The 15,526-nt window shown below is 27.7% G+C and overlaps 1 protein-coding gene across 2 annotated transcripts; it reads left to right on the forward strand.

Moving 5' to 3' along the window:
• Nucleotides 1-422: 422 nt before the first annotated feature.
• On the forward strand, nt 423-13,783 carry LOC113511776 (antichymotrypsin-2-like). Of its 2 annotated transcripts, XM_052894989.1 has the most exons (12): nt 423-521; nt 1,572-1,769; nt 2,187-2,369; nt 4,614-4,703; nt 9,751-9,809; nt 10,356-10,502; nt 10,773-10,976; nt 11,217-11,315; nt 11,449-11,589; nt 12,164-12,373; nt 12,469-12,613; nt 13,507-13,783. In XM_052894989.1, exons 1-12 carry the CDS (start codon nt 458-460, stop codon nt 13,638-13,640), a joined length of 1,674 nt encoding a protein of 557 aa, XP_052750949.1. In that variant the 5' UTR covers nt 423-457; the 3' UTR covers nt 13,641-13,783. The 2 variants fall into 2 exon arrangements, with proteins under 2 accessions (XP_052750949.1, XP_052750959.1); XM_052894999.1 differs by lacking the exon at nt 4,614-4,703.
• The last annotated feature ends 1,743 nt before the right edge of the window (nt 13,784-15,526 follow it).

The following is a 15,526-nucleotide window of genomic DNA, read 5'->3' on the forward strand; positions in this document are numbered from 1 at the left end:
GCAGAATATTAAGAAAAGGGAGAAAAAAAGAGATTTAAAAATTAAGTAATATTTATATTTAATAGATATTTAATAATTAATTAATCAGTTTCATTACTTTTTTCACTGGAGGATTTTTTATTTTATTATGTTCTGATATAAATACTCGTATCTGATGTAAATCAAATCTTACTGCAACAACATTAATAAATTATCGGGTAAGAATTAGCGAAGATGTCGTGTAATTTAATTATAAAGAATTTTTACTATTGATCTCAAAACTATAAAAACAACACTTTTATTATGTACATAAGTTCTCGTTTATGTACATACATTATATTATTTAAAAAAATATTATTTTCCTACAACATCTTTATTAGTACAACTGCACGTTTATAACAATACAATGGCTATATAAGAGGTAGGTAATTAGTATTTTTAATACTTACATTGTCAGGTGTTTTTTGAGTTGGTAGTAATGCTGAAAATAATTTTTCTTATTGCCATTACGGTGAATGTGTTGATTTTGGTGTCTTCGACATGTAAGTACTTAATAGAGTAATAAGTTGCTTTACGCAACTTATTATTTGTGTAGGTTTATTAAATGTAAATTTTTATTAAACATATTTTAAAACTTTGTTTTATTTTTTTCTAAAAAAAAAAAAAAACTATAGTGATTATACATATTATTAGTTTATTTTTAGAAATATATTAGCTTGTTGCAATTTGTCTAAGGAGGCCTGATGGCTATACAATAATACAGGTTATTTAATTCAGTTATCGATTTTCACAAAACTATACAGTATATTAAGTAAATAAAAAGAGAAAACAAAACTTCAACTGTAATAAATTTGCAACGAATGTGAAACTTTTATACGATATTATTTGTATACGACAAACGATGCCTTTAATGTTTACAATGACAAATGCTAAGAATCATTAGTATTGTAACAAGGTCTGTTTTAAATTTTTCCTGGATCATAATTTTTGAATCGTGTATATCAATTACATGTATTAATGACAGGAATGTATTAAAAATAGAGCTTGAGGTTTTCAGTACCGTCTATTTCTTATTTTGATACATTTTAACTTTGAAAATGACACGTATGTACTTGTACGTAGACTGTCTAGATATTAGTTACATTATTCTTAGAGTTGAGTCTTATGGGTAAGGCACCTATTACAATGTAGTAACACTTATTGTGTATATGAGATAAAATTGTGACATAGATTATTTAGATATTATACAAAGAAATGTCCAGATTTATATTGTTAGTCAAGATGTGAAACGAAATACAATAGTTGTCTAAGCAATTCCATTTATAGATCAAAGAGATGGTTGGTTGGACTTTGATTTTCTGCGCATCTTTCGTTTTCTTTCTTTATAGAAATGCCTCGCGATTGACTACTGTCTCACCTGTTAGGAAGTGACCATAAGGTCGAAGATGGATCTCGCTGTATTTTATTACAAAAAAATGTGGTTTATTATAGATATCTTTTATTGTTCTGATGTTAATGGTCGAGGTTGCCTGCTCGGAGTTTTTGATACCTTATTCTATCTTATTATATTTTTTTGGTATTTTTTTTTTTAGACACATGCGGTGAAAATGAGGAATATGAGGATTGTCCTGATACTGTTTGTAGAGCAAAGAGATGCTCTGATTTAGGTTTTCCGTTATCTTGTCCTGATGTATTACCAGATGGTTGTTGTCCAGGACAATCTGGATGTATATGTAAATTTGGTTACGTTAGAAACTGTGATGGCGTTTGCATACCCTCAAAAAATTGTCGTAAGTTGTAATAAGTTAATATTATTTCTTATACATAGTTACTAAGTTGGTAAATTTTTTATACGTAACTGATATTACATATTTATGTTTTTTGTCAATAGATTTTTTTAAGACATATACATTCGAATATTTTGATTTTTATAAATAAAATCTTTTGTTTCACTATTTATTTAATTAATATTTAAGTTAGTTTTATTTATCTTAAAATGTTGTTTATTGTAAGTAATTATAAGTTTTTTACATTACCTTAAATCGATCAACTTAATCATTTTAGTAGAATTATTTTAAGTTAACAAATATTTTTCGATTAAAAATAAATATTGCTATATGAATATAAATGAAGAACAGTTTCGTAATAATACATTAAGTGTGTAATAAATAAGTAGATTTATAATATTTCAATAAAAACAATTACAGCGTCGTGTGGCGGTGACGAAAATGCAGTTTCAGGATGTGGAATAAATTGCAATAAACATTGCTCCGATATAGGCGATGAACCTAAAGCATGCATCCAGCTGTGTTATCCAAATGGATGTGATTGTAAAAAGGGTTATTATTTGGATGATAACACTGGAAAATGTGTTCTTCCTAGTCAGTGCAGTAAGTAAAAAAATACTTTAGATGAAAGTAATGTATGCTACCTACACATGGGAATTATTATAAAATTTAATTCATTATCACTTTGTGATTTTTTTTCACGTTGATATCAAGTGTGATAAATGATAAATGTGATTTTCGCTTGCAATGACTTAATGTCGTACTCGCTATTTTTTGCTAAGTGGATTATGAATTATAATTTTTTGAGAGTTAAGGCAATGTGATAAAGTCTATGTTTACACTTGTTGTTGACAGAAAGTACCAATCAGGTCGGAGACGCAATTCGTGGATCTATAAATAATTAATTAATTAAAATATATTAACATATAAATTAACAAAATTAAAAACGTCAAATACTCAATAACAATAACTATGCATATCAACTACTTTAACTGTATCAATTACATCGTTTTTTTTTATACTTAGAATGGCAAAAAAGCTGACGGCCTACCTGATGGAAAATTGTAACCGTCGTCTATAGACTAAATGTTACAACTATATACAATGATATCAACTATTTCAATTACAACAATTATAAAATACCGGTTACATCCACAACATCAGTTACTTTATTTATCTGTTATATTGGTGTTATCTTTGTATAATATGTATTATATATATTTACAAAAAAATATATGTTTATCCGTTGTCTAGTACCTATAATAATAATCTCTACTTACGTATTAATTTATTTAACTACTATTATTCTAAATTTTTAAATAAACATCAACAACACTTTACAATATTGTTGGTATTGTTCGGGATTTTGATTTATACTCATATATAGATTTTGGTGCAACATTGTTAAATGTGGGTAGCATCATATTGTAAGTAAATAATATGATGCTACCCATATTTAACAATGTTGCACCAAAAGTAAATTGAACATTGCAAATGAGTGTATTTATGTTTTAGATTGTACCGTCTTATGTTAAGTCAAAGGAAGTTTTTAACTAACCACTGAGATACAGGCTCAGCCTAGTTCGGTGGCTAGTAGATGTAACTTGGTGTGAATTGTTATTAAATATAGAATTATTATTATTATTATTATTATAGATTTTTTTGTCGCTTCATTAAAGGTGTAGTATAGAAAAAGATAAAATTTTAATGAAATTATATAGGGTTTCAACCATCACGGTACGAATACAACTTCTAATGCCACTTTCAATTTAATGCATTTGAACTTTATACATTATAAAATAATTACTGTAATAATTATTTTCCATTATCGGTTTTTAATTATTACTTTTCTTTATTTATATTTCATAATAGAAAAATTATTAACTTAATTGGTTTTTTATTTTCATACAATCCATTCTAAATATTTAGTACAGCTAAAAGATCGTAGATATAAAAAAAAAAACAGTAACTTTGCCTCAAATATGTCGTTGGCAATATTATCTCATTTTAACACTTGATATTTGCTGTGTGTTGTGTAAATTTAATTTATAAGATAGGATATTTCACGGATGGTAACGCTAAAATTGAATTGATTAGATTGAGGGCAGTGAACTAGGAATTTAGAATCTTTGAGTGCCATAGCTGTTTTAGAAACTATTCAAGTTACAATGTCATTTCATACTTAAATTTTTAATGTTATATATTAATATGTACAGTATTTATAGTGATTAATTAATCAACAAATTATCAATTAAATTAATTACTAACAACTAATTAGTGATTATTGCATTTAGTATCAAATAACTTTACATGAGATAATGTTTTCCATTAAAATATTAACAAAGTCGATTTTCTACGGTAGTTGTCTATCTCTTTTCTTTTCTTTTACTAGAATTTATACGGGATTTACGTAATTAGAAATACACTTTGTAATAGCACAGACAAATGTATTACTTTATCTATGGTAATAAAAAAACAAAACAAATAAACAATTGCTATAATATTTTCTTAGAAATTCGTCGCAGAGTTATTCATTTCATTTTAATATAAATGCTTGTAGCTAATACGCCATCAATTTAGTTAGATGCTACAGAGTTTTTATCATCATGTTTCGTATTCAACATATTAAAATTAATTGAAAGAAATGCAAATATTGTTGTTTGGCGAATTATGGATTTTATAAGTATATATTGTGCACAAATCGAAAACATAGCTTTTATTAAAGTCGATCTTGTTGTCATTATATATTATGTTGTGACTTATTGTTACTATATATGTGATAAATCATATCTAGAGATAGGAGTGAACTACAAGATTTATAATATTTGAAGTCCATGTTTTTTTTAGGTTCAGGACAATGTAACTCAGTAAATATTTCATCATCATCATCGAATTCAGCATCACAATCAGCATCACATTCCAAGACTGATACTAAATGTAAGTTATATTTTTTTAAACGTAGTGTATGTTGTACGAACATTCAGTAATTACAGTGGTACCTTGACATACGAGTTTAATTCGTTCTGTAACTTTGTTCCTATCTCAATGTAATTTTCTTCATTGAAATTAATTGAAATGCTATTAATCCGTACACACAAAAATCCATTTTAGTTTTTTTTAAGTGTTAGTCTAAGGTGGGAGAAATTGTTAGCCACCAACATCCACCCCGCATGTTGGGGTCGTGTGCAGCGGTGTTAGTGTGCGATTCCTCGTATCTCAAATCTTGCTCTCACCTCAAAGCAAAATATTGGTCACTCGGCGGCTCGTATCACAAAACACTTATATATCGAGGTACCACTTTATTTGTATTCTAATTTTCGAGTAAATAATTACATAAGTACATATAGTTTTAGTATGTATATATAAGTTAAAGACATTAAACAAATTGTTTTATCTATATGATGTACCTTTGTAAATCCTGACGAAAAATCAATTGAATTCAAGACAGAGAGAAAGGGGAAGGATTTTCACAACAAATTTTAGTGATCAATGGTTATCAATATATATACCCTGGCAATTCGACCTTTACGCGATCATCTTTTAGAAAATATCGTGGTTAAATCCAAATAAAATTGTGACAATAGATCAAGTAATTCTTTAGGAGACGGTTGCCGATTTCCATTAGATGGTACGTGAGTTTGTTTGCCATTCGAAGTTGCATAAAAATCTGACAACGCCATAAACTCCATTACTAACAATAGACCCTAATAGGGTTAATATTTTCCAAGATTTAACTAATTTGTGATTAGTTTTTGTTGAATTTGTTACGATGCGTCAACTGACCTACTTTTATTCTCACCTAACCCATCCAGGGAAAGGGATTGTTAGTATTGGGTATCTAACAGCTCCATTGCTATCAATACACCCTATCAGATCGACCTCTACGCGATTCCTCTGGAAACTATCCTGATTTATTTTTTATGAATTCTTCACTATGGGCCAACTGACCTGTTTCATCCTTATTTATCATCTTTCAATGGTGCCCCGCTAGTGTATACCAATAGCGCAGGTGAGGTTACTATTCCATTTTCACCCATTAAAAAGAACCTAACTCATCTTTCACTGGTACCCTATCAGTATGTATCAATAGCACAAGCTGTATTATTCCGTTTCCAATAAAAAAATAAAAAAACAACGTCAACGTAAATCACAGACGGGATTATCATTTCATTTAATTCGACTAGAATATAGATAGACTAATATAGTCCATTGTAATTTAAATGAATTAAAAAAATATTTTTTTTTTCTTATTTTATATTGTCTTATTTATATAAACCATTGTGATTCTTGAAACGCACTAAATGTCATTAGACAATTTTGGTACCCAATTCCAACGTTTATAACCCCTTTTTAATATAAATAAAAGTCACCTTTTCTAAAATCGGACTTGTATACACATTTTTCTTTTTATGTCTTCGTTTCACGTCGCCTGCTTCATTCCTTTACAAAAAGGTCCCACGGAAAAGTTTTTCAATAATAACTTCGAACAATTTATTCTATTGAAATAACAAAAACAGTTACGAAAATCTAAATAGCAAAGGTGAAAACAATGTTATATAATATAATATTATTATTTATTGTATATCTATGTATAAAACTATTTTTTTAATATATTCCTACAGTATTCGAAAGTATTATTACTACTAGTACGTGTACATATAAATACAAATAGTACAGTACCTTAATAAAGGAGAAATATTATTAACAATTTATTGTATTATTTGCCAATAATTCTTTGATTTTAGATATAAATTGACTTTGTTAAATCAATTAAATTAAATGTCACAGTATTATATGTAATTTCCGTTGTTTAGTTAATCTAGCCTCTAGGTTTTAAGTAATTGCTCTTAGAATAACGGAAACAATGTAACTTTAGAACTTTGAAAAGTCTGCCTTTTTATAATAATTAGTCTATTAATTAGCTCTTTTATAACAAACGACTTTTTCCGACGCGTGTCGTTTTTGTTACATTTTTGGACTCTGTTTTATTTATTTTGTATATTTACTTAGTATGCCAATTTTCACCTGCTTCATAATTTTCATGTCTACTGACATAACATCGATTTGGTTTATAAATGTGATATCAAATTTATGACATTCAGTATTTCAATAGGTGATTCAGTAAACAATATAATATTACATTATTTGTACAGCTGCACGTATATTTAAACAAGTGATAAAATTTATAATAATATTATTATTTATTTTAACTGCATTTTTTCTTATATTTTATGACTTTTGTATAAGATAAAGGGATAAATTTTAAATACATTTTACTAGTACCCGAATTTGGTTTTTGTCCACACAAATTATTAAAAATAAATTATATTGACCTTTATATGCAAGTTTACTCTGTCTGTCAATATTATGCCTGTGGATTCAATTGATTTGGAGTTTAAGAGCTAAGGAAAAAGAAAATTTCTATGGAAAGAAAAACATTATTATATATACCTATAACAGAAACACTAATATTCAAAAGTTGACTGGAAAGATCCATTTTATGGGATAAGTCCATCGTTGTACTAATTATATTTTTCTTAAGAACTATGTGTTCTATAATTTAAAACTTTGCTGTACAATAAAGTGTTACAAAGAAACAAAAGAACTATATAGAGATAGAAGAATTTACAATAATACAGTCTTTACAAATACCACAAGAATTAAGTTTGAATTATTACAGTTAAATGTTTTGGACAAAATGAAGTATACAATCCATGTTCTCCAATCTGTCCGCCACAAACATGTGAAGCCTTGGGCAGAGTTTACCATTGTCAAATTATTCCGACAAATAACAACGGAGAGTGCAAGCCGACTCGTAGATGTAAACTTGGTTATTATAGAAATTTAATCGAATGTATATTTGAAGAAGATTGCTGTGAATATTAATTTTCATTACAATTTTGGAGGAACTTTTACTTATGCTAATTAATACATATATGTTATTATGATTTGAGGATAATTTAAAAAGGTCAAGAAACGTTATATTTTGCAAAATTCACGTTTATGATAAACTTCTCGTAAGGTTCTTTGTAAATCTATCACGAAAATAAAGTTGCAAGACTCAATTCGAATGCATATTCCATATTGTTTTTTGTCGTTTCGTTTATGGTCACCTGTTTGTCCTGACAGGTCTTTAAACTAAATTTGGAGTACTTATACATACAGAAATTTCGTGATTAGTAAGTTATTAAAACACATTCGTACCAAAATTTGCTGAGTTTTAGCTTACTGAGTGTAGCAATGATAGAATTGTTTAACAATATTATAAAATGTATTGATTATTTTTCAATATTTCTGACTAATTACATAAAAAGCCATGAAACAAGCGAAATAAAATGTTCAATGTTGCCACATTTTGACACTTGGGTAGGTAATGATTTCTGTGAAATTTTGTACATGATTATGAAGATTATTAATAATATATTATTGGTAATGAATAATAAAGCAAAATTCCTTGTAATTTTTTCTTAAGTCCTCAGGAATGGCATCGCATAAAGGGTATCATAGGCGACATAGTATCCTTTGTTATGTCCATGGTATTATAATTATAATTTATTTAAAAATGAATAATTTATAAATAACATTTTTAGATTTAAGTGTTAACCCACTTTGCATAAGATAAGCCCATAAGATAAGTCGCCATCTCGTATTCCGTTCTAAGTAGTATATAAAATACTGTATACGGAAAAAATAATCAGAATTTTCGATTTAATTAAACTACTAATTAGTACCACTGTACTGCACTCGTTATACGTAGTATAAAATTAACGCAATATCTAAAATATTGAATACTGTTGAATTGTATTAATTTTTTTTCTATCAAGATATTTTTATTATTTTATAGTTATAGTAAATTAGTGATAATACCCTACATAATGTTGGTTAACTGTCCATAACACTTGAATACCATGGACAAAATTTTACTAAAAAAAACATTCTAATTCTGAATTTATTTCTATTAGGTACGATTAAACCTAAAAATGAAGAATATATGTAATAAAAATAAAACGAAATGTAAGTTCAAGGGAATGAATCAGTTTAATCGGTTTTAATAGCAATTCGCAACATATTGATGTAAAATTTTTTTTTTGTCTAACATAGTTTTACTAGTCTTAGTTAGGAATCATTGGTGGTCTATTATATTATTATTATTTATATATCCTAAGTCATCAGTTATCAAGTTTTGTTTTTAATAATGCTACTTTTGTTAATTAGTAGTTTTTTGCTCGTCACTTACGTACTTACGCGTTGTTTTTAGAAATTATTCCTCATATTATAAGTAGTAATTGAGATTTTAGTAAAATGCACTGGACCAAATGAATACTTCCCATGTGGCAGTGCATGTGACAATGTTTGTGCTATTATAAAGACGCAGACGAGTTTGGTATTGCGTACCGAGATTATACAAATGAATAAATATCAAGATTAACATTTTATTTGAAGTTTTATTATTTTATAATCGATGCGTACATGTACGAGTTAGCTGCTTAGACGTTTCACATCTTGACCTCTTTCGCCGAATAGCCAGTTCCTTGCTAGTACAATTGGTGTTAACAATCATTAATGTTTGCTTGCAACGAAAAATGTTCCTGTGAGGCGGATTACATCTATATACGAATCGATCAGTGTGAAGTTACATTTTTATTAAGTTTATGAAAGCTTCAGTTTTTAAACATGTCTTTTTTTATTTTATTTTTATTTTATAAATAAGTAAAATTTAAAGATCTTTTTCTTATAAGTATTATATAAAAAAAATAATTATGTGAATGATTTATTTTTAAACTGTTTAAAAAAGGCGAATCTCGCGTTTTTATTTAAGTGTGTACATATGTTATATGATATGTTTTTTAAATCTGAGTCGATTTTGATAATTCCTTTTGTAATTAATTACTGTTACATTCTCAATCGTGTCTTGCATTACTCGTAGTCTAAGCGTTTTGTTACGATTAAATTCAATGTTTCAATAATGGGTTTTCATCGACAGGTGATGATGAAGATGCTCTGCTACAAGGAAGTATCGATTTTACTGGAAATTTCTTATATGTTAGTATTTTTCCACAAACAAATTTATCTATTTATTTACCTAACCTTGTCTTTATATCGTGCTCTTTACTCACAGATTGTTGTTGGATTGCTTTGTGATAAGAATACCTTTTGTGTTCTAAAATTTACCTTAATTATTTACTGTATTCCTTATTGGTGCCATAAAGCGTAAAATAAATACGTTTTAATTTTTCTCTATTTTAAGTCTACTCATTAATATTCAAGATTCAAATATAGGAGTTTGAAGTCTTAGAAAAAATGTTTTAGTTTTCCTAGTGGTGTGCTACTAGAATAGGGTTAATAATAGTGGATCCCACTGACATAAGCGTCAAACTTATTTATTTACGGATTAGTATATATATATATATATATATATATATATATATATATATATATATATATACATATATACATATACATATACATATATATATATACATACGATTAGAAATTTCGATGTTATTTTTAAATGTACTTATTTTGTAGAGTACCCAATTTCTTTGTCTTTAGTATTAAATTTTTAGATACATAAACTTTTTATTTCAGGAAGTTATCAAAACATATCCATTAACTAGCGTAGTGATGTCACCGGTTTCCGTTTTGATTCCTTTAGCGGAGTTAGCTCTTTATACAAATCCTGGGGATTCGTACAATCAACTGATGAACACGCTCAATCTTACGACCAAAAATGAGGTAACTGATCAATTTAAAACAAATTCAATTAACAAAGATAATTCAATGAACTAGCGATCCGGCTCGGATTTGCACGGGCAGATAAAATGATCGAAAATAATATATACCTAATTTAAATTACTGATTAATAATGTAGCTTCCTATAGGTGAAATTTTTTTAAAACGGTTGAGTAATTTTTGAATTAAAAATTAATAGATAATAAATCTTTCCTCTTTGTAATATTAGCATGGATATTTTTTTACTATTAGAATGTTTTTCAATAATTACAGATTCGAAGTGTTTTCCCGGTGCTTATAAGTTCGCTGAAGTCACAAAAAGAAGCTATATTGGATTTGGCCGCGAAAATTTATGTGAACGAACAATATCAACTCACCGATAATTTTGAAAACGATTCACGTGATGTCTTCGAAGCTGAAGCGGAAAATATTGACTTTAGTAAACCTGAACAAGCCGCTGACACTATTAATGCCTGGGTGTGTATGATTTTTTTATGTAAATTTTTAGCTAATCTATAATTTTTTTATAATTATTATACAGTTTACTCCTGAATGCGAAAGGGGGCTTTTAACTATGCGGAAAAGCATACCTGAGAATACATAATCTTTACCAATGATTAACAAGAATTAAGCTAACGTGTGTATATAGATATATATTTTGCTCCTGGTGACAACATATATATGTATCGGTAAATATATATTTTTTTATATTTTCAGGTTGAAAAAGAAACAAGAGATCGTATAAAAAATCTGGTATCGCCCGATATATTCAGCGCTGATACGCGTTTAGTTTTGACCAATGTTATTTATTTCTTGGTAAGAGTATTAATTTTATATATTCATTTATATGTAGTATCATTTGAATTAAATATTCATATGAGTACAAATTGAAAATTATATTTGTTAATATTATTATAGTATAATTTGCAACATTTTTTTTTATTTACAGGGCAATTGGCAGAATCAATTTAATCCAAATGACACAAAAAATAATGATTTTCATGTCAATAATGACATAACTATACAAGTACCGATGATGTATAAAAAGGGTAATTTTAAATATGCGGAGAGTAAAGATCTCGATTCTAAAGTAATGTAATCTTTTATTATATTTACTCATACCTGCCTTTTAACATACGGACTGCACCGATTAAGCTAATCACCAACATTTTTTACTTGAGATCTTTATGTGGAGTTCATACTTCTATTTCTTTTTATCAGCTGTTTTTTTATGGATAAATAACTGCACGATCTGTTGCAGTAGCATTTTCTATCAAGCGGACAGTATAAATCATGAATGCCTGCATTGAAACAGAAACTCATTATTTTCTGTGGTGATGCAACACGAGAAGCATCATCATAAAAATATTCATTATAGAAAATGACACTTATTGTATATCTTACCTCGTACTTTATTATGTCTACAAAACTATAATATTATGCACCCGAATCCAATAATTTCAGTGGCAAAACTTATTCTTCTAACTGAAATATGGCCGTACAAGCATTGCACTATAGAATATATGTAAATGCGACAAAAGTAACTATGCCAAGGACTCGCAATAAAAGTTTTCCCCTCTGCTATTTTTGGTCACTTATGCACGTCAAATATTTTAATGTTTACCATTCAGTTAAGTTGCATATAACATTTCATATTTTTATAGATCCTGGAAATTCCATACAAAGGAGGAAACTTTTCGTATGTAGTTTTTCTACCAAACAATGTCGAAGGCTACAATGCAGTTGCAGAAAAACTTAGAGATCCCGATGTATTTAATACAGCTCTTGATCTGTTGAAGTACGAACCTTGTTTCCTTTATATACCAAAACATGAAATAACTACTAGTATCGATTTAGCCGATATTCTTAAAAAGGTAAGTTATATTTTAAAATGTAAAAATATGATATTACTCAACTATTTGTTTTATTTTATGATAATACGATATTCAATGTAATGTTGACATTTCAGCTAAAAGTAACAGATATTTTTGATATTAACAAATCGGACTTGAGTGGAATCCTGAAAAGCCAAGAGAAACTAGGCGTATCGGCTGCACTACAGAAGGCCAATATAAAAGTAGATGAAACAGGAACTGAAGCGGCAGCTGCAAATGGTATGTTTTATGAATTAATAAAAAAAAGTGAAAAATCAGTATTATTTTTAAAATTTTGAATTTCTTATATTAAATATACGTAAAAGTAAAAGTTATTATAGATATAAAAGTGTCTATTTGCCAGTAAGTACAATATTATAGCAATAAATAGTATAATGTATGTGTTGTTAAAATTTAGAAGAATAATAATTTGTATCCCAGGAAATTTCTTTGTTGGGAATAGAATAATTTTCATTTTGTAATTTAGACATTACTATTTATTTTAGTAAAATATTGATTATATCATTTATGCTGTGATAATAAATAATTTTTATATTGGAAAGCTACTTTCCAGTCATTATAGGATTTTATACTATATTTTTTGTATACTTATCAGATTTAATTAGTGGCAGCAGTAGTAATTATCTTTTATTAGGATTATGTTAATTAACAAGGATAATAATTAGTATGACTTTTTTTATTTAAAATACTACGTGTATACCAAATTTTATGACATTGTTTGAGTTGTTAAGATGCTAAAAGGATAAACAAAGAAATAAACTTACTTTCATATTTATGATGTTAATAAGTAGACTTGCAAACATCCGTATTAAAGGAAGTCGTGCTTGCAGTATCACTCACGTGGAGTCATAAAATACTCGTATAGATAATATTTAAAGATATTAAATAAATTCATTACATTTAATTGGATTTCAATCCATTCAAGGTTATGAATTTATAATTTTTCAGTTAAAATTACATAGATTGTTTACGCATTTACAGTATTTTTGATAATTTATCAGTTTGTAGTAATGAACTTAAAAATATGTAAGCATATTGAGAAATAGAAATATTCTGCAATAGTTTTACAGAATATTTTAACAATTATTAGAATTTATATAATTTATTTTCAGCAATTGTTGGGACTACCGCAGGAGTACCTTCTATCACATATACCTTCAAGGCAGATCACTCTTTTCTATTCTACCTTTTAATAAATAGGAATCCATTATTCTGTGGAGCATATGCTGGTGAAGGTTTAAAATAAATGAAACAAAAAACATTTGAGTCGAATCAAATGGAAAAAAAAATGTTTTACATAAAAGTGGAAAAAGAAAATTTATGTTGTTGTTAATGAAATTTTTATTACAATCTTTATATTCATACTTAATAAATATTCATATTTTGGAATGCTTGTTTTACTGTTTGCTTTATATCTGTAAAATTATTACAGAAAATAAAACATTAAATGCATACGTTTTAAATATTTCGGTAACCTATAATATACTAGGAGTTTGTTGATTTTGAGTCTCTGAATGTCTGAATTGCAAATACCATAATTTCTTAGGTTTTTTTTTTTCTATAAGCGATGGTGTTTTTTTAGCTGTTTGCATATCAAATGAGTTTGAATGAAATGAAAAACGTAATTATCTGGCTCTATTATATTTGTCATTCGCTATAATTAATATAATAGGAACAAAATTATTGAAACCTAAAAGGAATTAGTTTCAGTGAAGATTATTATAATATAAATAAAGTTACAGATATTTAATTTTAAGAGAAGTTATACCAATAGAAAAATTTTTGATTAGATTCTTACATATAAAAAAATACATCATTGAAATTAATAGCTCATAGAAGTGTTATGTAGTCATTTATTAAGAAATGTTTAAGAGAGAGAACAACAAAAGGTTATAGTGCGTTTAAGAAATTGCAGGCGGATTTTTTAAGAGATTGCAGTGTATGAGATAAAACAGAGAGTCTATTCTACAATTTACATGTTCAAAGAAGAAACAAACGTTTATACGTGTACATATGACCACTGTGACACGCACAATGAAAAATGGCCACTGTGCGCCGTGGCCATCACAGTGGCCATACTCAGGCGCTGTAATAATGATAGTATTTCTATTGTTGTTCTTGTTTGTCTTTCTTATATTAAATGAATTATTAAGTTAAACTTATTTTATTAGAAATAAGTCAATAATTATTTTGTATCAATGATTATGTTCCTCGAGGTGGAATTCATTGTTTGAAAAAGTTGGTTATTTGAAAATTTGTTCCGAAACACTTTTACGCAAATCAAAGTATGACTATCATTTCAAGGAGGTAGGAGATTTTATAAATATTTGGGCTTTTGCAAGGTAGGTGAATTTCAATTTTTGTTTTTAAATATTACCTAAAGATGGAAAGTAACTTAGCAACTACTAGACACCTGCAACGCCCAGTATATAACATACTTTTGTGACAATATGAAAATCTGGACTAAATCTAGATATTGCATCATTATATTCATGCCATATTATTTTAATCATATGTTTCAAAGTAGAACACAGAAAAAGGTGAGTGTATGATGTTTTTCTCTTTGGTATCTACAAAAGAGAAACACCGTAAAAGCACCAAAAGGTGACAAATGAAACCCACTTTCATATTTTTAATATAAGTACGGATACGAGTTGTATATACCTACCAAGGTATAAGTACTTTAGTGGCCCAACCAATCGTAATGCAATTATTATATAATATTTGGGATGCAGAAGGACATAGGCTACTTGTTATCCCGGTCAAGCGAATAGAAGATACGGGTAAGGACTATCCTACAATATTTTATTAGTGTTGTAACTGTTATAATTATACGTAGATTAGATTTAATAAGCAAATCATGGGCCAGTGGCTCGATACGAATATTATGACCAAATAAAATATGTGACAGTTTATTGGTAATAATTATAAAAATATATTTCTTTATAACAATAGTTCTTGCTTAGATATGTCTATTTCTTTGCTGTGACAAAAGGAACTCTCTCAAGCTTTATACTTGCTCCATACGTACAATCGACACACCTCGACTGTAATCTTTGTTTACGTGATTCTGTCGCTAATCTCCATATAATTTGTATTGAGACTATTCTAATAAAAAATATTTCAACTGCG

This window comes from Galleria mellonella, unplaced genomic scaffold (genome assembly GCF_026898425.1).
Source record: "Galleria mellonella isolate WM207_F2 unplaced genomic scaffold, CSIRO_AGI_GalMel_v1 utg117, whole genome shotgun sequence".
NCBI classification, from domain to species: domain Eukaryota; kingdom Metazoa; phylum Arthropoda; class Insecta; order Lepidoptera; family Pyralidae; genus Galleria; species Galleria mellonella.